The sequence below is a fragment of the Thamnophis sirtalis genome, unplaced genomic scaffold (genome assembly GCF_051295495.1).
Source record: "Thamnophis sirtalis isolate CommonGarterSnake01/CBP01778 unplaced genomic scaffold, rThaSir2_p1.2 scaffold_15, whole genome shotgun sequence".
Classification (NCBI taxonomy): domain Eukaryota; kingdom Metazoa; phylum Chordata; class Lepidosauria; order Squamata; family Natricidae; genus Thamnophis; species Thamnophis sirtalis.
The window spans coordinates 22,471,942-22,496,426 of NW_028261395.1; the positions used below are offsets into that span (position 1 = coordinate 22,471,942).

The 24,485-nt window shown below is 41.6% G+C and overlaps 1 protein-coding gene across 8 annotated transcripts in view; it reads left to right on the forward strand.

The window, feature by feature from the left end:
- The window catches only part of LDB3 (LIM domain binding 3), a 170,787-nt gene that overhangs the window by 129,193 nt on the left and 17,109 nt on the right, over positions 1–24,485 (forward strand). For 5 of the 8 annotated variants that reach the window (XM_087701852.1, XM_087701850.1, XM_087701851.1 and 2 more), the window contains 3 exons: positions 8,405–8,593; positions 20,177–20,224; positions 22,937–23,250. In XM_087701852.1, the coding sequence (XP_087557978.1) occupies positions 8,405–8,593; positions 20,177–20,224; positions 22,937–23,250 (551 nt within the window). The remainder of the gene's footprint in view (positions 1–8,404; positions 8,594–20,176; positions 20,225–22,936; positions 23,251–24,485) is intronic. The other 3 variants (XM_087701855.1, XM_087701854.1, XM_087701856.1) reach the window with 3 other exon arrangements.

Here is a 24,485-nt window from a genome sequence, read left to right on the forward strand (position 1 = left end):
GCTGATTAAAGCAGACACCAATGCACTCCAAATTACAGAGTTAGAATTCCTCTTTTCAAAAACATTTCTATGGGTATTTTATCTAGAAGACAGCTAGGCCACCTGACTGTAAACAGGGTAATTTTTGTTGACTGATCAATTGACTTCATTATGTGGCATCAAGTTGGTGGTGTTGACTCTTAAAGATCATGTAGACCTTTCATCAGATAATTTCTCCACAACTTTTTCCTTCAGGTCTTCCATAGTTCACCCATAAATGAGTCCATCCATCTTGCTGCTAGTCATTCTCTTTCCTTCCACGCTTCCAAGCATTATGGACTTTGGAGATGGGTCTTTTCATAAGGCATTCGGTAGAATAGGATAGGATAAGATAGGATAGGATAGAATTCTTCATTGGCCAAGTGTGATTGGACACACAAGGAATTTGTCTTTGGTGCAGATGCTCTCCGTGTACATAAAGAGACAAGATACATTCGTCAAGAATCATATGGTACATCACTTAATGATAGTCATAGGGTACAAATAAGCAATCAGGAAACAATCAATATAAATCATAAAGATACAAGCAACAAAGTTACAGTCCTGCAATCATAAGTAGGAAGAGATGGGTGAGAGGAACGATGAGAAGACTAATGTACAGGGCGGGGCATAACCTTTTCCTAGGGGGTCACAGCAACACTTGTAATAACAACACAAATAATTCATACACCATTCGAAAGCCCATCAAAAACTGAGTTTATTGACACGATTTAATAGTCAGTATGACCACCATTAGCCCTTCGAACAGCATTCAAACGAGGTGGATAAGAACACAACAAATCTTCAAACAGTTCCGTTCGATTTTCCAGATTTTTCAACACAGTTTCCAAATTCATTCTCAAAGTTTCAACCGAATATCGATTTTGACCTTGCTCCTGAATCATCAGAGCTTCCACTTCATCCTTAATTATGGCCCCAATGTTCTCTGCCGGATTGAGATCTGGTGAATTTCCCGGCCAGACGTCATTGCCCCAAAATTCGACATTGTTTTCCTTTAACAATTGCTGAGTCGCATTTGCACGCATGCAAGGAGCTTTGTCATGAAGAAAGACAGCCTCACCAACCACCAAGACATTGTCTGGATCACTGAGAAATGGAATGACATTCTCCAATAAAATTTTCTCACGGAAATAACTGCCATCCCAGGATTCCCCTTTATCCTTCAAAACCCAATGCAGTTTCTTGGCTGTGAAAATGACGAAAATCCCGATGCAAGTCGGATTGCGAACGATTTGTCGATATCGTTCATGTTTGGCGATGTCGTTGACGTCTTTAGCCCAAATTCGATCGTTCTGGAAATTCGGTTTTCGAATGGCATAAACGAAGAATTCGTCAGATGGCGCCAAATGAAGAAAATCTTCCTCGGTCCATTCAGACAACCAATCGCACAACCAAAGCCGATCTTGAACGTGTGTTTGAGTTTTCAATGGTTTGCAAATGACGTGGAATGGCTTCAAACCTTCTCGTTCTCGATATCGGCCGATTGTCCTTTGATCAACTCGTTTTCCATGAATTTGAAGGATTTCTTGGGCCACTTTTCGGTTTCCTTTTCGTTGTTTGCGACTGCCAGTTGCAATGATGGCTTTGCTTTCTTGGGACAGTTGCAGAGGACGCCCTTCTCCAAATTTTGTGAAACATTCTTGGGCTGTTTTGTTCCAATTATCAGTAACCCAATCCGGATGACGTTTCAATTTGTTTGCAATCCATTTTCGATTGATAAACGTCGCTCCAGCATCGCGAGCCTCTCGAAAGGCAATGCATTTTATTCTGTCAATGATCCTTTGTTCTTCCGAATCGAATTTTCCAGCCATTCTTAAAGCAAATTTAACATTTAATAGCTCATTCAATTCAGTTTTTTTATGGGCTTTAAAATGAGGTGTCGCGGAAGTTGTAAACTGCTGTCGATCTTGCTGTGACCCCCTAGGAAAAGGTTATGCCCCGCCCTGTAACAGTAGTGCAGCCTTAGTGAATATATAATTTGAGCCTATATATAACTTTTGTTACCTGTGGAGTATTCCTTGCAAGTAAGGAACACAGGTATTCCTCAACTTACAACTGCAACTGAGTCCAAAATTTCTGTTGCTAAACGAGCCAGTTGTTAAGTGAATTTTGCCCCATTTTATGACCTTTCTTGCCAAAGTTAATGAGTGAATCACTGCAGTTGTTAAGTTAGTAACATGATTGTTAGGTGAATTCCCCAAGACACTCCAACCCTCATAAATATGAATCAGTTGCCAAGTGTCTTAATTTTCATTATTCGACTATAAGGATGCTGCAATGGTCGTAAGTGTGAAAAACAGTCATAAGTCACTTTTTTCAGTGTAACTTTGGATGGTCCATAAATGAACTGTTGTAAGTCAAGGACTAGCTGTAGTTGCTTAGACTATTACCTCGATACTTTTAAATTTTTTGTTCTTTTCCCATTCATGTCTTTCTTTTTTTCTCCGCTTCATTTTTTCTGATTTCATTCCTGATTTTTATTAACTGTTTGATACTCATCTCAGTTGCTATCAAATTGTTATTATCATACAACTATTTATGGCTTGTTGTTATAAATCATTGTTGGCCTTCTGTTGATTTCCACAAGCTTGAAGCTGTTTGGGACTGCTACAGAGAGTTTCAGAAAACTGTATAAAATAGAGAAGGGGGAGGAAATTATACATAATGGATGACTGTACTGTACTTGAAGATAATTTTTTTGTATGTAACTATGCAACGTTACAGATTCTCAAAATTTGCAGGATGGCAGTTGTCCACAGTGGACTTGAACAAAATCCAGGGAAGGGGGAAAAAGGAAAATATACATAATGGATGACTGTGGGGTATTTAATGCTTTGTATGAAACTGTACTACATTAGAGATTCTCAAACTTTTGAGGATCACAGTTGTCCACAGAGGACATGAACAAAGTCCATTTGTAGTGCAGTGTTTCCCCGAAAATAAGACCAGGTCTTATATTAATTTTTGTTCCAAAACACGAAGGGGGGGTGTATTTTTGGGTTAGGTCTTATTTTCAGGAAAACACAGTACTAAATACACCCATCTGCATGATGATCTTAACTGGAGCTTATTTTTTGGGGTACAGCTTATATTATGAGCATCCTGGCAAATCATGCTAGAGCAGGGGTGGGTTCTGGCTGCTGCTACTGCTGGTTTGCTCAGGGATGCACCCCGCACGCTTGCTTGATGCACACTACGGGTACATGCACAGTACTAAAAAAAGCTTCTGCGCATGTGCAGAAGCAAAAAAAAAAAGATGGCAGCGCCTATGGCGCAGTCGAGAGAACCAGTTTGGGGGCATGACAGGCCTGGATCGCTGCCAGTTCCAGAGGCCCAAGCCACCAAGTTACTACCTATTCAGCCAAACCAGGCCAAACCGGTAGGAACCCACCTCTGTTGCTAGGGCTTATTTTCTGGTTGGATCCTATTTTTAGGGAAACAGGGCAGGTAGAGTAGTAGTTGATAATAACACACCTGAACTTGCCCAGATAAAGCACTTCCACCTTCCCTGATTTTTTAAAAAGGGAATTGTGATCTTTTTTTTAAAATTGCTCAAGACCCATCTGTAGAACATTGGGGAGCGGACGGTTTTGTGTGCAAAAGAATGATAAAACATTACCTTTTATATTTTTTCTGAGGGATATTGGAACATCTAAAATAAGATACATTGAACTTTCAACATGTTGTTCTTTTAGTGGGATAACTAGCTACAGACATTAAATATTTGGAAAGAGACCTGAGCACATTCTGAGGATTCAGATCAAGAGATTTTTTTTGTCACAGAAAGTGTAATAACATAATTTTCAAGAGCTAAAATATTCAGAGAAGAGAACCTGAAAGGCAGCTTTCCCAGTATCACTGATCTTGCACTCCAGTGTAAAGCACAAACTCTGATAAAATTACATCTGAAACCAGATCCAGCTCTCAGATCAACCAATGCAACGAAGTCCAAATTATCAGCCCAAAAACACCTCGGAGTTGAACCCAAAAACACCCTAAATACTCTCTGCCATATCAACAGGATATGCTATGGTTGGGTCTGTGAAGAAAAACGTCTATGGAAAAAGCTTGCCTGAAGCAGCTGGGCTCTAGATTTTAATACCTATTAGGACAGGGATGGGTTTCAAAAAAATTTTACTACCGGTTTGGTGGACATGGCTAGATGAGGGGGGGAGCATGTAACTGAATGGGCATGGCCAAATTGATGTCACTCATACACACTCAGTCACATGACCCCCTCACCAAGCCATGCCCTCCGAAATGGTGGTGAAAAGTTTTGACTGGAGGTTGGTGGTCTCCAGCCTCGCAGGAGTTAAGGGAGCTCCTGCAAACTAACCGGTAAGAAAAAAGGTTTTGTCCTCCCTGGTCCCCAGGAACACTCTGCAGACTTTAACAGGGCTGGAGGAAGGGGAAAATGCCCCCGTTTTTGAAATACATGGGTGGAAAACGGGCCATTTTTTGCAAAAAAAATGGAGGCATTTTCCCTTCCCCCAGCCCTGCTGAAGCCTGCAGAGTGCTTCCAGAGGCTGGGGGAAGGCAAAAATGCCTCTGTTTTTGCGAAAAATGGCCCATCTCTGGGACCTTTCTGGGACTGGCATGTGCATACCATTTAAAAGGGGGGGTGGGATGACATTTTTTCAATGAAGAAAAATAAAATAAAGATGGCAGCGCTGAGGATAGAACCGGTACGGTCACGTGTCTGCCAGAGTTACTACCTATTTGGCCGAACCCTACTGTACCGATAGGAACCCACCTCTGTATTAGGGTAACTCATAAATAACAGTTAGAAAATAATGGATCAACTCTGCAGGATATCAAATCTTGTTAAGGATTTTATAGTAATGAACCAGCAAAAGAAGTTGGCAGTGATCCACTTCCTGTCACTGTCCATTTCATGTCACTGTGCAATTCCACTCTCCACTTGCCACACTCTCTTCCCTTGAACTGGTAACTGGGAAACCAGATGGTATTGTCACTGAGGTAATAGTTAATAAAGGCCAAATCCACTGAGATATTAAATTGGATCAAGGAGCTCTGCTGTATTTCTGGTGCTCATATAAATGATGGAAATGGTGTTTGAAGGGTCTCACTTACAATTCTTGGCAACTAAGTCATGCTGTACACTTAAAATACTCCTGAAGAAACCATAAGGTCAAGTTAGATGTGTCTACCTATGTTTTGCTCTAGTCATTAATGATGTCTTGAGTGTGTCCTTGGGATGGTGCTGGAGATTAACTTCATGCTGTAGGACACAGGTCTCCAACCTTGGCAACTTTAACACTTGTGGACTCCCAGAATTCCATAGCATGGCTAGCTGGAGAATTCTGGGACTTGAAGTCTAGAAGTCTTAAACTTACCAAGGTTGGAGATCCCTGCTGTAGGATGCTGATTGCCATTTCTTGAGTCTTCCATTCCTCTAATTTTCTCCTGAAGGCCAGGGAAGTGTTGGCTTGCTCTTGATGAGTCTCATAACCAATTTGCTCATGTTGTGATGGTGTCGTGTTCTTGACAAGGCCCGGGGGTTCTAGTTATAGGCTTCCATGCAGTAGATGTAGCATGATATCATGGGCTCCAAGAACTAATGTGGATGATCATGAAAATTGCCTAGCCCAACTGTTTTGAGTAGCACAACTAACAAGTAGACCACATTTGAATGGTCTTCCACATAACTAAATTTCACCTTCATGGCTTTGTTCCCATCAGAAAAGGACCCCCAAAGAGATGAAATGTTCCCTACGGTTGTAGAAATAAGATGTGCAAACATTTGGTTTTGAGGCAGGGGTGAAATGCTCTGAAGTCTGCTACTGGTTTGCTTTGCACGTCCATGTGTGCCAAATGCACATCAGAACCTTTTTTTAAACTTGGCCCAAAAAGTGGCTGAAAAACAGCCTGAAAAGGGGACAAAAAGGGGCCTGAAAACAGCCTGGAAAATGGCTGGAAAATGGGCCAAAAAATGGGCAGAGGCAGGGCTAACCAGTGGTGGGATTCGTCCGAACCGGTCAGAATTGCTGAATCCCACCTCTGCCTTTGAGGCAAGTGGCCAGGAGGAGAGGCTGGGTGTGATGAGTGATGTTGAGTTGACCACACCCACCCACTCACATGACCACACAGCCACGCCTACCCAGCCAGAGAGCCGGCTGCTAAATTATTTAAATCCCACCGCTGCAGGTAGCCTTAGGCAAATTACTCTTTCCCCTTTTTCACCTGTGAAATGCTCTGAAGTCTGCTATTGTTTTGCTTTGCGTGCACATGCACACCAAACGCACATCGGAACTTTTAAAAAACTTATAAAAGCATTTTTTTACTACCAGTTCAGGCGAATAGGTAGTAAGAAATGCTAAAAAACTTTTTTTAAAAGTTCCGATGATCAACTGTGTAAAAATCAAGCTGTGCCGCGCGATTGTCGGAACTATTTTTTTTTACTTTTCAAAGCATTTTTACTACCTATTCGCCCAAACCACCAGTAAAAAAAAATGCTTTAAAAGTTTTTTAAAAAGTTCTGACAATTAGCTGTGCGACAATCAGCTGCGTCAAGCGATGGTCGGAACTTTTTAAAAACTTTTTTAGCATTTTTTAATACTACCGATTTGGGGAAACCGGCCCGAACTGGTAGCATTTCACCCCTGTTTTGAGGGAAGTTTAGCTCCTAAAATACAACATGTTCAGATGATAAAGTTGAAATGAGGTCTTCAGGTTCATTTCACCTAGCTGGATCCCAGAAATACTTTCCCTGAAGGAATTATACAGGAATCAATAGAGAAAGAAGAGGGTGAATGAGGTGAGGCATGAATTAAACCAGCAACAATCTGAGAACTGATGACTGAGTCAAAAATTGACAGGACCACCCTTCAACTTAGCATATGCAAGAGAGAGATAGGGGAGGGGCTCTAACATCAGCCAAGTTGGGTAAAGTAAGAAAATGCTAAGGAATATGCTCAAGCACTAACTTGTCGGAGTTTGTTGCAGTAATCAAATCCAGAAAGCACACACAGGTAACTGATTCAGCAGGGTTCATTAACTTCTTTTTATATATAATTTAGCACATGAGACATATCAGAGGAGGGTTGCTCCTGGTTCGGCCCTCATCGGGCAAACCAGTAGCAGCGGCGGGAGGCTCCGCCCACCTACCCGCATATGCGCAGAAGCATCGTAGGTGCATGCGCCTGAACCAGTAGTAAAAAAATTGGCAAGCTACTACTGAGACACATATACAATCCCAAGAGTGGTTCTTCCAACGTGGTAGAGAGGAGAGATTGGTTCCCAGTTTAGTTCAGAGCTCAGACTAGTTTTAGTTCTCCGCACAGACTCAGAGCTATAGTACAGAAGTTAACCTAAGCCACACCCAGGCTCCTAGCTGTCTCCAGCAAATACTGTTTCAGTTTCCAAACAGTCCTCATTGGCTGACCCAGTTGCCATGTCTTTTCATTGGCTGACCAATGTTCCCTATTCCAGTCTATGTATATTCTCTGCCATAACTCACTGTCAGTATCAAGAGGCCTCCAAGTATTATCATTCCTTCCTTCCACTTCCCATTTGCCACTCTGTTTGTTATCACATGCAACTTCTGCATTTTTATTTTTGAATCAACAGCTCAGAGAAGGCTAAAAATTTGCGGACACAACAGCAAAAAAAGGTGGGAACACATGTATGATCTAGATCAGAGGTGTCAAACTTGGGGCACCCAGGCCAGATGTGTCATGTGCTGGCCACGCCCAGTTTAGCAAAGGGGGGAAAGTCATGATATGTCCGGTGGTGGGTTTCTGCCAGTTTTACTACCAGTTTGCTTCTCGAGCGAAGCAAACGTGCGCACAGTTCAATGTAAATTGTTCTTCCCACATGCGCAGAACAATTTACAGTGAACTTTGCACGCGCGGTCACTAGAAAACAACATGACGGCGGTGAGGGAACCGGTTCAGGGCGTGGTAAGCCTGGGTCGCTGCCAGTTCTGCAACCAAGGCAAAAATACCACTAGCGGTTCAGCCGAACTGGGCCAAACCGGGAGCAAACCACCTCTGCATACGTGATGTGACAACGATGGGACGACGTGGGTTTGACACCCCTGATCTAGATCCTATCTGATATCTCCTGCCTGGATTGACCAACGGATGCATCTTCCCACAGTTGGGATACAGAGAGTTGGTGAGGGGACTCTCTTAGTCTCTTCCCCCCCACCCTCCACCCAGTGTGCCGAAGCTCTAACCAATAACCCCTGGTCTCCATTGTCCTTTTGAGCTGTGCTTCCAAAACTCTGAAGCAAGTTCTCCTGTCTCTTTGTTGTATCTTTGTTGGTCCACCACCTGGGTGGACCTTTCAAGGCCTGGCATTTAAACATACATCTTCTTTTATCCAATTTAACTTTAATTAGTACCCCTGTTGAGCATGAGCCTGTGTCTATCAGCTGCGCTCCTTCTGCTATGCCTGCTGCTTCGGCCAGTCCATCTTCTGCTGCTGATGCTGTTGCTACTGCTTCTCACAGTGGTGTCCATCGGATGACACTGCTGCCAGCTTCCGCTTCATCTGGGGCTTATGACTCCATCTCGTCCTCCTGCCAAAGGTAAAATGTTGTGCTTGTTTGCTCCATCCAGTTGCTTCGATGTGAGTCCTCCACTAGGAGAATGGATTAATTCAATTCAAGGGGGTGTGGGAAGGGGGGGGAGCTTCCACATATCAAGGTTAGACATCTTCTAGGGAGCCCTTGAAAACATGCAGGCAATAACCAGGAATGCAAACTTCTGTAAAAAGAAAAAGGAAATCAGGGTAATAAATCCAGTTTTGTTGGGGCTGTTTTAAAACCTCTGCCATTGTATTGTCTTCTTCTGAGTGACTGTCTCAGTTTGGCGACTGAAACTGTGCTTCCCAAAGAATTGATTTCTGTTTTTGGAAGAGCTCAGGTTGGAGAAGACAAGTCTGTAAACTCATAACTCATAAACCAGCTGCACAATTGCATCACTGCATGGTTAATATTCGAGGGATGTGGTGGCTCAGTGGCTAAGATGCTGAGCTTGTCGATCAAAAAGGTCGGCAGTTCAGTGGTTTGAATTCCTAGCGCCGCATAATTGAGTGAGCTCAAAATGCAAGTAACAGCATTCCATGCGCCTCCGGCGTTTACGTCCTGCTGGCCACATGACCACGGAGATGTCTTCAGACAGTGCTGGGTCTTCGGCTTTGGAATGGAAATGAGCACCACCCCCTAGAGTCGGGAACGACTAGCACATATGTGCGAGGGGAACCTTTACATTTACCTTTTATGGTTAATATTATCACTCTGATCATCTCATATCAGGCCCCATTTTTGCACAAGTCCAGAGGAGTTTTTTTTCCCTGCTCATAATTTTAAAAACTTCACCGGAATAATAATCTAAACTAGGACAATGAATTCCAATGGATCGTATTTCCTTGGAAGGGTGCCAGTGTGATCTGTTGCCAGTGCAAATCAAAGCTTCATTTCTAGAGTACAGAAAGCCAGAAAAATGCACCTATGTTCTTTCATTCTTTCAAGGTACACCAAATCCTCTCTGATGGCAGCTGGATCTTTTCCCAGAAAAATACTTTAAATTGTTATATAATGAATTGATTTTAAAAAAACAGGTTTTTGCAATATTCCAGAGAGTTTGGTAGTACTTTGTTATTACATTAAATATTAATAAATATTAATAAAGAATTCTGTTAGCCATGTGCTGAGTATCTGTGATCTCAATCTCATCTCAGTCCAGAAATTCTCCAGGTAGCCAGAAGTGTGATTCAGCTAGTCCAGACCACTTTGGGTGAACCGGTTGTTAAAATTCTGCGAACCATCTAATTCCACCACTGGCTGGTCCCACCCCCACCCAGTTTGGGGGCATTTTGGGGGCATTTCTGACTGTTTTCAGGCTGTTTTTGGTCCAAAAAATAGCCAAAAATATGGCCTGGAAAACAGCCCAAAAAGTGGCTGAATAATAGACCAAAAAAGGGCTGAAAAGGGGCCTGAAAACAGCCCAGAAAATGGCCAAAAATGTGCCAAAAATGGCAGGGCTAGCCAGTGGTGGGATTAGTCCAAACTGGTCAGAATTGCCTAATCCCACCTCTGCCTTTGAAGGTAGTGGCCAGGTGGGGCTGGGTATGATGAGTGACATTGAGTTGGCCACACCCACCCATTCACATGACCACACAGCCACGTCTACCAAGCCAGAGAACCAGTTGTTAAATTATTTAAATCCCTCCACTGCAGGTAGCCTTAGGCAAACCGCTCTTTCCCCCGTTTTCATCTGCAGGGTAGCCTGGCGACCTGCGGTTTAAACTCTAGAAATCGTGTGTGTAAATCATTACTTAAAAGTCAAGCATATTTTTTTATTATTGTTGGCTTGAGATAGGCTGTCAAAAAAAAAAAAAGTTGGCACAACTCTGATAACGGAGTGGTTCAATGTTGACTCACCTCTATGGAGTTTTTCCCAGCAAAGCAAAGCTTCATTCTTGGGCTATGAAATAGCTGTAGTAGTCTTTGCTTTGTAAGCAACTTTTGTGATACTTGCGATCCCCGCGTCCGATTCATTTGAGATCCGGAAAAGGACAGGCTGATCTGAAAGAAAGAGATGAAAGGGGAGGAGAGAAGAGAGAGGAAGACAGAAACTTGTTTTCAAATAGGCCTTTGCTGGTCACATAATTCAAAAGCCAACCTATATTTTAAAATCTCACTTGAGTTAAACCATAGACTAAACGTCCAAAAGCTTTTCTGAGGTCTTGTGGGAATGTTTAGTTTACTTTAGTTTATTGTCATTGTACCTCATACAATGAAATTAAATGACATCTTCAGTATACATTATAATTATAAAAATAAAACACACATCCTTCACATTCTATGCAATTGAATTGAAAACCCCTGATATTGCACTAATATTTCACTATACAGTTGAATTCAATATTGTTACTGCACTGAGATAGAAGCTGTTTTTCAGCCTATTGGTCCTTGTTTTTATTATCCTGTACCATCTGCCAGATGGTAATAGTTCAAAAAAAGGGTGCCAAGAACATTTTGAACTTTCTTAAGGCAGTGGGAGCTAAAAAGCTCTTCCAAAGGGAGGAGAGGGCAACCAATGACCCTCTGGGCAATGACATTGACCTTCTGGAGCACTGTCCTATCTGCTCCTGAACAACTGGCAAACCATACACAGGTGCAGTAAGTCAAAATGCTCTCTATGGTGCAGCGGTAGAAGGTCACCAGCAGTTTTTCATTCAGTTGTTGTTTCCTGAGAAGTCTCAGGTAGTATCATCTCCACTGGGCTCTTTTGACCAGTGCTGCAATGTGAGTTGCCCCAGGTCAGGTCCTCTTTTATGACAACATCCAGAAAACTAGTCACTTGCTCCACTCGGTCTCCATTGATAAGCAAGGGCTGGATGCCTGATCTATTCCTTCTGTAATCCACTATAAGCTCCTTGGTCTTATTGGTGTTAAGGGCCAAATTATTGTCTCCACACCACAAAAGCAACCGGTCCACCTCATCTCAATAGGCAGACTCACCCCCACCACCCGGAGATGAGTCCCACCAGTGTGGTATCATCTGCAAATTTAGTGACAGTATTACTAGCGTGAATTGGAATGCAGTCATGCACATAAAGAATATAGAGTCTCAACACGCACCCCTGTGTTGAGCAACCACATGATGAACGTGGTTAGACCTTTCCATTCCTTCTTATCAAAAGATTTGCTGTGCATTTGCAGGACTTTGCATTTCATAGAACTTGAAAAGGAACCTTGATTGTCCCAAGGAACTGGCAGATATAAGCAGTTGCAGTCTGTACAATGGATATTCATGGCATACCATTTTATCACAAACTTTGTGGATATGCACCAGTTTTTTACTTTGGTTACTCGCCAATAGTTCTTTTTTGCAATATTAATCAGGACTCAGTTGCAATCTACTAGAGATGGAGAATGATAAAAGGTAAAGGTTCCCCCTCACATGCATGCGAGTTGTTTCCGGCTCTAGGGGGGGCTGCTCATTTCTGTTTCTAAGCCAGCACTGTCTGAAGACATCTCCATAGCAATTTGGCCAGCATGCCTAAAAGCCGAAGGCGCACAGAATGCTGTTACCTTCCCACCAAAGATGGTTCCTATTTTTCTACTTGCAATTTTTACATGCTTTTGAACTGCTAAGTGGGCAGAAGTTGGGACAAGTAACGGGAGCTCACCTTGTTACATGGCACTAAGGGATTCGAATCGCTGAACTGCCGACCTTCTCATCGAGAAGCACAGCATATTAACCACTGAGCCACCACATCCTCTAGAGTGGTAGATGTATCTAATTGGACAGGAAAGCCTTTTTCTAACAGCTTTGTTGACCTTTTGAACAGGCAAGTGAAAACAGTAACTCAGAAAGAGATCTAACTACAATCAATCCATACTTAAAATTCAATATTAATATGTGCACAAAGTGAACATAAATTCTAGTCTTGTTCCTTTACATCATCTTCAATTTCATTATCAGGCATGTTTGACGCACCCAAATAAATAAGAACTTTTCCGGGAGTGGGAAGAGAGAGCACTTTATTCAATTAGAGATTTATTAATCAATGGGAAAATGTTTTTTTCCCTCCAGAATATATTCTGCAGAAAATGAGTCACAAGTTCCAACTTGGTTTCAAATTAGAATGGCAAGACTTTCACTCGGAGATGTTCAGAAATTAATTACAAAACCTGGCTTTGGACCAGAAGTCGTGCTGCTTGAAATGAGGAAGAGAGAGTGGTAGCTTGAGTCAGGAATTGTTAGTCAGACCAAAGAACTTGAAAAGTCTTAAATTCAGACATTTGGCACAAAATGAGCTTGGAAACATTCCCAAAATCTAAAGCTGAATGGGTCCCAGGAACTCAGAGGCAATCAAAAACAGGTGCTCAGTCCGCATAGAATTCTAACCTTCAAAATACTGCAGTTGAAGTCAGATTTTTTTTTTATGGCATCTACTTCAGAGATATCAAAACGTGCCCCTGGTTCAGCTCTTTCCAAATCTTGGAGAATCAGGAAAGTTGGTAGCATGTTCATCTTTCCAAGTTTCTCAAAGTCTCTTGAGTTTCTCAGATTAACAGAGTTGGAAGGGACCTTGTAGATCATCTAATCCAACCCCCTGCTCAAGCAGGAGACCCTACACCATTTCTGACAAATGGCAGTCCAATCTCTTCTTGAAAGTCTCAAGTGATGAAGCTCCCATAATTTCCGAAGGCAACTTTTATTCCATGGGTTGATTGTTCTTCACTGTCAGAAAGTTCCTCCTTATTTCTAGGCTGAACCTCTCCTTGTTCAGTTTCCATCCATTATTCCTTGTCTGGCCTTCAGGTGTCTTGGAAAATAGCTTCACCCCCTCCTCTCTGTGGCAGCCCCTCAAGTATTGAAAGACTGCTATCATGTCTCCCCTGGTCCTTCTCTTCACTTGACTAGCCATGCCCAGTTCCTGCAACTGTTCTTCATATGCATTAGCCTTTAATACCCTCATCATCCTGGTTACTCTTCTCTACACTTTTTCTAGACTCTCGACATCTTCTTATAGTGTGGTGACCAAAACTGGATGCAGTACTCTAGGTGTGGTCTCACTGGAGCTTTATAGAGTAGCATTAGTACCTCACTTGATCTTGATTTTTGGCTGCCGCTGCCCACTTCTGGCTCATATTTAGCTGGCTGTCTACTAAGATTCCAGGATCCTTCTCACAGTCACTGCTATAAGCCTATTATTGTATCTGTGATGTTATTCTAGTTCTTGGATTCAGCAATTAATAGTGATTCCTAGTATCAAATATTCATATCAGAGACAGAAAGAGCACATCAAAATACTAGTTATGCACATAATTTAAAATAAAGAATGACTTTGTGGTACTACATAAACTTTTAAGTTATATGCAAAGTATCTATTCATAATCTTAAGAACGACAGGAAAAGGACTAGAGGTTGGAATTTGATTACCCAACTTACAACTTCTTTTTCTTTGAATTTTTTAAATTTTCTTTTAATATAAACATTTCATTGTTCATTAAACAGTGTGTCATCAGGGTACAATTTTTGTGTCATAACAGTTGTTGTAACATTTCTCTTCTTAACTTACTTAACTTTATAATTCTTTATTTTCATATTTATTCTCTAACCATTGATGAAATAACTCCCATATATTATAATAATCAGATTTTTCCTTTCCTTTAATTGCAAGTGTTAATTATTCATTTCTGCACATTCCAATATTTTCTTGGCAATTTACAACTTCTGGTGGTCTGTTTGCTTTTAAAATCAGGTTAATACAATTAATACAATAGCACAATTGGAAGGGACCTTGGAGGTCTTCTAGTCCAACCCCCTGCCTAGGCAGGAAACCCTATACCATTTCAGACAAATGGCTATCCAACATCTTCTTAAAGACTTCCAGTGTTGGGGCATTCACAACTTCTAGAGGCAAGCTGTTCCACTGATTAATTGTTCTGTCAGGAAATTTCTCCTCAGTTCTAAGTTGCTTCTCTCCTTGATTAGTTTCCACCCATTGCTTCTTGTTCTACCCTCAGGTGCCTTGGAAAATAGTTTGATTCCCTCTTCTTTGTAGCAACCTCTGAGATATTGGAACACTGCTATCATGTCTCCCCTAGTCCTTCTTTCTGTTCTTTCTATTAAACTAGACATACCCAGTTCCTGGAACCGTTCTTCATGTTTTAGTCTCCAGTCCCCTAATCATCTTTGTTGCTCTTCTCTGCATTCTTTCTAGAGTCTCCACATCTTTTCTACATCATGGTGACCAAAACTGAATTCAATATTCCAAGTGTGGCCTTACCAAGGCATTATAAAGTGGTATTAATACTTCACGTGATCTTGAGCCGAGGTGGCGCAGTGGTTAAATGCAGCACTGCAGGCTACTTCAACTGTTCTGCAGTTCGGCTGTTCAAATCTCACCGGCTCAGGGTTGACTCAGCCTTCCATCCTTCCGAGGTGGGTAAAATGAGGACCCGGATTGTTGGGGGCGATATGCTGACTCTGTAAACCGCTTAGAGAGAGCTGAAAGCCCTATGAAGCGGTATATAAGTCTAATTGCTATTGCTATTGCTATTGATTCTATCCCTCTGTTTATGCAGTCTAGAACTGTGTTGGCTTTTTGGCAGCTGCTGCACACTGCTGGCTCATATTTAAGTGGTTGTCCACTAGCACTCCAAAATCCCTTTCACAGTTACTACTGTTGAGCAAGGTACCACCTATACTGTACCTGTGTATTTCGTTTTTGTTGCCTAAATGTAGAACCTTACTCTCTTCACCATTGAATTTCATTTTATTAGATAGTGCCCAATGTTCAAGTTTATCAAGATCCTTCTGTATCTTAAGCCTATCTTCTGGAGTGTTGGCTATTCCTGCCAGCTTGGTGTCATCTGCAAATTTGATGAGTTCCCCATTTATTCCCTCATCCAAATCATTGATGAAGATGTTGAAGAGTACTGGGCCCAAAACAGAGCCTTAGGGTACTCCACTGCATACTTCCCTCCATGAAGATGCAATTCCATTGAGGACTACACGTTGAGTGAGGTTGGTTCAACAAATTATCTAGGAATTAGAAGTGTGCAAAACATTTCCCCCCCTGCTGGCACATTACAAGAGTGGAATGGCCTATTGTCACTCAAGCAGGATCAGAAGTGATTTCTCCTGAAAGAGACAATGATGACATCCAACTCTCTCTTCTGTAAGCTTCACCCAGCATTCAGCTTTCTCTAAAAGCTCCCTCATGCTGGGAGCGAGGAGCAAAGAGACAATGACATGACTTGGATATGCTTTTATGGCAGATCCAAGAAGACCTACTCATAAAGAATATAGAATTGTAGGGCTGGAACAGTGGTAGGATTAAAAAAAATACTTCTGTAATTTCAGTTCTGTGGGTGTGGCTTAGTGGGCATGGAAGGGGAACAGTGGTTGGTTGCAGGCGGTACGTCCTGGTACAGGCGGGTACCGTTCCGGTATGGTGCTCCGGAGGGCCCGCCTGCCTGTCTGAGCTCCTTACCTGTATTTGAGCTCTTCGGCGCTTCCGCGCACGGAGCACATGGCACCTGTGCAACACTCCACCAAGCAGCTGTAGCGTCACAGAGGCTCGCAAAGGTGTTGCAAGAGGTAAGAATGCATGCATGTACTGCAAGCATTCATGTAGTGGACACTGGGCCCCGTTGCAACCGTACCAGTTGCAATACGATCCGGAACTCACAACTGAAGGGGAAGGATACTGCAAAATCCCCATTTCCTCCGGATCAGCTGGGACTTGGGAGGAAGAGAAAAGATGGGGGCGAGGCTAGTCAGAGGCAGTATGAACGGTTCTCTGAACTACTCAAAATTTCCACTACCGGTTCTGAGAACTGGTCAGAACGTGCTGAATACCACCTATGTGCTGGAAGGAGTGGTGGTATTCAGCCGGTTCAGATCGGTTCAGCAAACCGGTAGTGGTTCGCTCACCTGCCTATGTCATCCTATTTAGCCACATTTTCTAAGCTACGTGTGTGTTTGCAAGCCACACATGCTAGCAAAGCACATGTGTGGAGGGTGTGCGTGCTCACAGTTTCGATGTGCAGTGAACCAGTGGTAAAATTATGTGAAACCCACCTCTGGCTGGAAGGGACCTCAGCGGTCTTCTAGTTCAGGAAGAAAGCTAGCTAGTGCAGCTTCACATAACTCAACCCTCCGTTAGGTCTAGATCTAGGTCTCATTCCCCGGTCTATACTTGGTGACCATCTATTTTGATGGTAGCCTTCTCTCAGGCTCGTTGCTTCCCAAACATGGTAACTTTAGCCCTCCCATGTCTAGACCATGTTTGTACTCGTACTGATATATATTATCTCTGGAGCAGTGCCATTTAAGCTACTCCCTTTGATTGAACCTTTTGGGGAAATTAGAAAGATTGCACAATAGTCCTTCATAAATAATACTAGTGTGGGTTGATTGTTCCCAAGGAGATATAAAACGGCGCACCAGGAGAAATTAATTCACTTGTTAGCTGCAGCTTTTAAAAATCAGTGTTATTTATAAAAGAATGGGAAACCACATCAGTTCAAAAATTTAATGCAAAAGCAAAGTAGCTTAGAGTATTGTTTTACACACACACACACACACAATTATTTATTAAGGAATTTTTTTAAAAAGTAAAAACCATAAGAGGAAATAATGTTAACAAAGAATAAAAAATAGGGCAAAAAGAAAACAGAAATAGGAAAAAAGGAGAGAAATCATAAAGAACTGCTGTTCATTTATATTTTGCTGTCTAAAGTCACAATGTTTCATAAATGATCTTTTCTAATCTTCAAACACCATAATTCACAAGTTCATTTTCTGTTTTTCTTTTCCAGCAAAAAGTCTGTAAGGTGTTTCCACTCACTAATAAATGTAGTTGTTAATCTTTCTCTAATCAAACAGGTTAATTTGCTATTTCTGCTAGCTCTGTCATCTTCACCAGCCATTCTTCCATTGTGGATACTCCAGGACCCCATTTAGCCTTTACTAAATGAAAAAGTTTTTCAACAGAAAAACTGCCATTATAGTGCTTTGGTCTATCTATCCAAATGCATGCCAGCTGAAAATGTTGTATCGGGATATTTAACGTTTTTCATCTCTCCTAAAGTTTATAATTTCATTGATACAAGTTATCTCCAAATTATGTTTTTTTCCTTGTTTGTGTATTTTTTAATTTTGATGTTGTTGTTCTTATGTTCTTTCTGATGTTGTGTCGATGACTTTGTAAATAGCTGTTTGACTTTAACATTTTTAAATATGAATTCTCCTTCTAACCTACAAGCACAGAGCTGATCTCATATTTTGAGTTATAAAAAGTTTTGTGAAACTATTTGAGCATCGCAAGGAAACACAGATTTGGTCTGGAGACTTCCTGCTGTCTCATATCCATCCTACATCTAACGGTTAAGTTGCAGCTCTTAATTCCTTATCAGCTGTTCAGCCATGGTTACAATCATGATGTTGTTGTTATTATTATTATTATTATTATTATTATTATTATTATTATTATAATTTAAAATGAGCTTTTCTATCCCTTCTTCTTCTTCTTCTCCTTCAATACAGCCACAAGAATTTGGAATAATTCCTTTCCTGTATTTTATCTGCAATTTATTTCTATACCCACCCAGAGATGGCTATAAGATGGGTGACTATATAAATGTCATGAATGAATGACTGAATGAATGAAGGAATGAATTTGAATCATGGAAGGCAACAAAGGGCCATTGTCTTAATTGTAGTTATGTCTGTCATCCGTCATGTTTATGGATTACAAAGCTGTGTGGTTTAATTATTTATTAATCAGATTTTGTAGCTTCAACATGTTGCTCTCAAGAGTTTTTGGCAAGCCCAGAGCTAAGAACCCTGTTCTTAGGACAACAGTGTGTGATGTGCAGCAGCTGCCAAAAAAGCCAACACAGTTCTAGGTTGCATAAACAGAGGGATAGAATCAAGATCACACGAAGTATTAATACCACTTTATAATGCCTTAGTAAGGCCACACTTGGAATACTGCATTCAGTTTTGGTCACCACGGTGTAGAAAAGATGTGGAGACTCTAGAAAGAGTGCAGAGAAGAGCAACCAAGATGATTAGGGGACTGGAGGCTAAAATATATGAAGAACAGTTGCAGGAACTACTTTGATGAAAAGAAGGACTAGGGGAGACATGATAGCAGTATCTCAGGGGTTGCCACAAAGAAGAAGGAGTCAAACTATTCTCCAAAGCATCTGAGGGTAGAAGAAGCAGCAATGGGTGGAAACTAATCAAGGAGAGAAGCAACTTAGAACTGAGGAGAAATTTCCTGACAGTTACCGTAGAACAATTAATCAGTGGAACAACTTGCCTCCAGAAGTTGTAAATGCTCCAATGCTGGAAGTTTTTAAGATGGTGCATAATCATTTGTCTGAAGTGGTGTAGGGCTTCCTACTTAAGCAGAGACTGGACTAGAAGACCTCCAAGGTCCCTTCTGATTCTGTTATTCTGTTCTATCCTTTAAGAACATACAGGTAGTCCTCCTCTTAGCAACTATTCATTTAGCTACTGTTGGAAATGACAGTGGCACTGAAAAAAAGAGACTTGTGAGACTACTCGCATTTATGACTGTTTCAGCATCCCTACAGTCACCTGATTAAATTTGGGGTGCTTGGCAAGTGACACATATTTAGAAGAGTTGCAGCATCCTGGGAGTGTGGGATCACCTTTGTTGATCTTCCCAGTAGTTTCTAACAAGCAAAGTCACATGGCAAGTGGCTTTAAAAGGTTGTAAAATCAGGTGCGAGCCACTGAACAACCATCTTGCTTAGCCATGAAAATGACGGTACCCATTGTTGTAAGTCAAGGACTAGGAGAGGGATCTTGGAGTTTTAGTGGCGACCATCTAAACATGAGCCAACAGTGCATGACAGCAGTAAAATAAAAAGCCAATGCAATCCTAGGTTGCATTAACAGATGGATAGAATCAAGGTCACGTGAAGTAATAGCACTACTTTATAAAGCCTTAGTAAGACCCCGCTTGGAATAGTGCATCCAGCTTTGGTTATCCAATACAAAAAAAAAAGATGTTGACAAAAGAGTTCAGAGAAGAGCAGCAAAGATGATTAGGAGGTATAAGCATTGCAGGAACTGAGTATTTCTAGCCTAGTGAAAAGAAGGACCAGGGGTGACATGATAGCAGTCTTCCAATACTTCAAGGGCTGCCACAAAGAAGAAGGAGCCAACTTATTTATCGAAGCACCAGCAGGCAAGACAAGAAACAAAGGATGGAAACTCATCAAGGAGAGAAGCAACCTAGAACTAAGGAGAAACTTCTTAACAGTGAGAACAATTAACCAGTGGAACAGCTTGCCTTCAGAAGTTGTGGGTGCTTCATCACTGGAGGTCTTTAAGAAGAGACTGGACAATTACTTGTCTGAAATAGTCTCCTGCTTGAGCAAGGGGTTGAACTAGATGACATCCAAGATCCTTTCTAATTCTTTTACTAACTCTATGTTTTATGGAGCACATGTTACATGTCCCATGGTGTAATAAAAATAATGGATTTCAGCTCTTCTGTGCATCTTCCCCTCTTCACAAATTTTGTTTTTCATTGGGAATGCTATGTCTCCATTGCACTGATTTTATTTTTCTGCATTTAAAAAAAACCTGTCTTTTTTTTTTAGCTTCCACCATCAAGCTTCGACTTCCATCTCTTACCAGTCCCAAAAGAGGTATCCGACTCAAAGCTTCTTGCTTTTCATTTGACAGCTGATCATTAGTACAGCATTAATGCACTCCTTATCTGCAGCGGCTTCGTTTCTCTGACAACTAATAGTTTCCAAACTTAATTCTTGCTTGCCCTGCAGACACGTCGCCTGGCTTATGTAGTCTTTCCAAGCTGACCTGGCAAACCACCGTCAGCTCCTTCCAAAACTTTCATTTTTCTCCCATGGAAATTTAGACGGATCTCTTTTTACAGCTTGGCTCAGATCTTTTATTAATGAAGGACTATGCTTGTTTTCTCTTTTTCAGGAGCCCCAGCTTTTTCACTGTGAAAAATTCTAATCTGCCCTTCCTGCTTTAGTTCAGCTCCTCGAAGTTCTTGTTCCCTTTCTTGCAAAGATTGCATTGAAGGTGTTTGCCTTTCATATTAATTCGGCTGGTATCAAATGAGATTTCCTTTAGATTGTCCTCCCCTAGAATAACAGCATATTGTGTTTTTTAAAGTATTTTTATTATATAGTTTTCTTTATTTTACATCACAGTTTCAGCTTTGCAACTGCGATATACTGGTTATATCCACAGATTTTTACATTATACATACTATTATGTCTCCTAGTATACAGTATCATGTTCATAACTATTATTTCCATAATTCTAACAAAAATCTCTATATAATTATTTCTAGATATTTTATTCCACATTTTACATTTTTATAACATCTTACCATAATATTATTTACAACAAATATTCTTCTGTCTATCATTATATTTATACTTATTTCTAATTTCTAATTGGTTAATCGTCTTTCATTGTTGATTTTCTAATCTTTGCATCTGCTATCTAACCAATTATACCATGCATCCCAAATTAAATAGTATTCTGTTTCTCCTTTGTCTTTAATTTCCATTGTCAACCTATCCATCTCAGCGCAATTTAATATTTTTTATTACCACTTCCTCTATTTTCTTTATCACTATTTCCATTTTTCCAATTTTGAGCATATACAATTCTAGTTGCTGCTATTACATGTAGCATTAAGTATTGAGTTTAACAACATATTTAACAACAATAACAGCATATTGTGAAGCAATTTATTATTTCTCTATACATACATACATACATACATACATACATACATAATGAAAGGGCCCTTTCCTGGCAGCTAGACAGGAAACAAATAATACATAAATATATTCATCTGTCTTTAGTGTAGTACTTATGGCTAGAATCTGATTCTCTTTGATATCATTATAATGGATCTATATAATACAACTTTAGACAAACACTAGCCTTTCTTTTGTTTTTAGAAAATGTTTGCAACTCGGAGACATATAGGAAATGAATCCCATTTAAAGTCCAAGGATATCTTTTATATCAGTAGAGATAGTCCTCTACTTACAACCATTCATTTAATGACCACTCAAAAAATGACACTGAAAAAAGTGACTTATGACCATTTTTCACATTTATAACCGCTGCAGTAGCCCAATGGTCACATAATCAAAATCCAGATCCGTATTTATGATGATTGCCATGTCCCAGGGTCACGTGATCATCTTTTGCAACCTTCTGATAAGTAAAATTGATGTTGCTGAAGGGCTGATTCATTTAACAGCAGGTTACTAACTTAACAACTGCAGTGGTTCACTTAACAACTGCGGCAAGAAAGGTTGTAAAATGGGGCAAAACTCACTTAACAAAACTCACTGTCTCACTTAGCAACTAAAACTTTGGACTCAGCTGTGGTCATGTCAAGGACTACCTATAATTCCACTTTATACTTCTTGTAAGGATGCAAAAGTTTTTGGATCAGCTTTTCCTTGGATTTACTGATTTTAAATCTGCAATAACCTAAAATGATATGGTTAGAGCTTTCCTTGCAAGAAAGAGAAAATGATTCCCCAAAGATATCAGGTAGCACACCTCTAACATTTTGTAGGAGAAACAAACTCTCAGTCTATGCTCAGAAGTAGGGAAACACTAGCATCTTCAACCTTGGTAAAAGCAGGGACATCAGCCCTCCAACAAGAAGCTGGAGCAGTTTGAAATGCTGCTAGATCTTGAATGTCTATGGAGATTCTCAGTCAACCAGATCATGGTTGTCCCAAAGGTGATTTTTTTTCCCCAGGGGCAACTGGACTTTCTGGTTTTTCTTTGAAGACATTTTGTTTCTCATCCAAGAAGCTTCTTGGATGAGAAGCAAAACATCTTCAAAGAAAAAAAACCAGAAAGTCCAGTTGCCTCTTCAAAAAAGCACCTTTGGGATAGATCTAGAACGTTTTGCCTCCACTGGTTGTTCTGTTGAAGGACATTTTTAGAAGATTCGTCTTGGTGATCAACCATATCACCCTATCCCATGCGTGCCAGATGTCTTTCCATTTGAATCAAGGCCAGGATAAAACCACCAGGGTTGTCTTCTCTGGTATCTTCAACATCTCGCCGTCTTAACCAAATAACCATGGAGCTGGCTTTCGGATGTACATGCTACGTATGTGCTAACAGTGCCCTAAGCATTTGAGTCCTCCTTTTATTAAAGGTTTCTCTCTTCTTTCCGATATAAATATGGAAAGTGTGTATTAACTGTGTGAGGCTTCTAGGTGGCAGCATCTCCATGCTTTCTTCTGGAGCTTCCAAGGAAGAGTTGTCACCTTGTAGGGGACCGTCATTCTCCAGCTGTTTGTTCTGCCTTCTGACAAATGTATGATCTGCTTTGTTTTTAGAGGCCAAGGCTACACTTCAGCCCCAGCTTCCCATGGCCCAGCTCCCTATGGCCCAGCTCCCCATGGCCCAGCTCCCTATGGCCCAGCTCCCCATGGCCCAGCTCCTCATGGACCGGCTCCCCATGGCCCAGCTCCCCATGGCCCAGCTCCCTATGGCCCAGCTCCCCATGGACCAGCTCCTCATGGACCGGCTACCCATGGACCAGCTCCCCATGGACCAGCTCCTTATGCATGCTACAGTGAAGCCCCAGCGCCTGCTCCGAAACCAAGAGTTGTGACCACTGCAAGCATAAAGCCCTCGGTCTATCAGCCAGGTAAGGGGATTTTGAAGGTATCCTTGACTCCATTCAGTAATGTTCATTAACAACAACAAAAACTTTAGGGAGAAGCAAGCACAGGTAGTACTTGCTTAACAGTGACTTCTGAACAGTCTTCGAATTTACAACCATTGCAGCATCTCCCTGTCATGCAATCATTGGCAACCATTGCTCAGTTATGATGCTCGGAGCATCTGCCGCCTTCCCAGCCAGCTTCTGACAAGCAAAGTCAATTGGAAAGCCATCAGGAAGTCGCAAGTCAGCATCATGTGATCTCTCGCTAAGTAACAAGACTCACTTAAGAACCATGACAAATGGGCAGAGGCGGGCTTCAAAAATTGCAGCAATGGGTTCTCTGCCTGGTTGCTGGGTGGGCGTGGCCCTGGTGGGTGTGGCCTAGTCAGCTTCCTGCACCACGGGGGCAGGGCAGCATTTTTCACCCTCCCCAGGCTCCGGAGGCTTTCAGTGAGCCTCCAGGAGAGCGGAAACTGCTTCTCCCAGGGTCCTCTGGAGGCCCCTTTCCCCCTCCCCAAGCCTCTGCACAGGCCCTGCACTTACCTGACATGATGAACGGGCCATGTGGAGACTCCTGGGAGGGATAGGGTGGGCAGGGCCAGCCAGGAATGAGATTTGGGGGTTTCATTGAACCACGAGAATGTTTGCTAGAGGGTCGCCCGAACCCCAGCAGCCCACCCCTGCAAATGGGTCATAAAATTGGGTGCGGTCATATGGTGACTCACTTAACAACTGGGCTACTTAGCAATGAATTTTCCAGTACTTATTGTAGTTGTAAATCCGGGTCTATCTGTAGTTAATTTTTCCCCCTCTGGTTGAATGGATGGTGGATCTTTTCATTGTTTTTTGAATAAACCACAGAAAGGGTATTTTTAGATATACTTTTATGCATATGATAAAGTTAACGTTTCCTTGGAGTTAAGATCCACTTCTGATAACTTTGTGAATGTGCTTGTAGTTTCCATGGGAACAATGCAGGAATTTTTGCCATTGCCTTCATCTAGAAAATCTTTTTAACATCCCGGTCAGGCACACATATCTCATTTTTTCTGGTGGTAGCATGCTAGCTTTTTCTTCAGTCTGCCAAAATCAACCTCCACCTGATTTATCACTGAAATTCAGCTGGGGTACCAAGCAGAAAAAGATTCTGGAATTGGGTGCAACCTTGTTCTGGAACAGGGGTGTCAAACTCGATTTCATTGAGGGATGCATCAAGG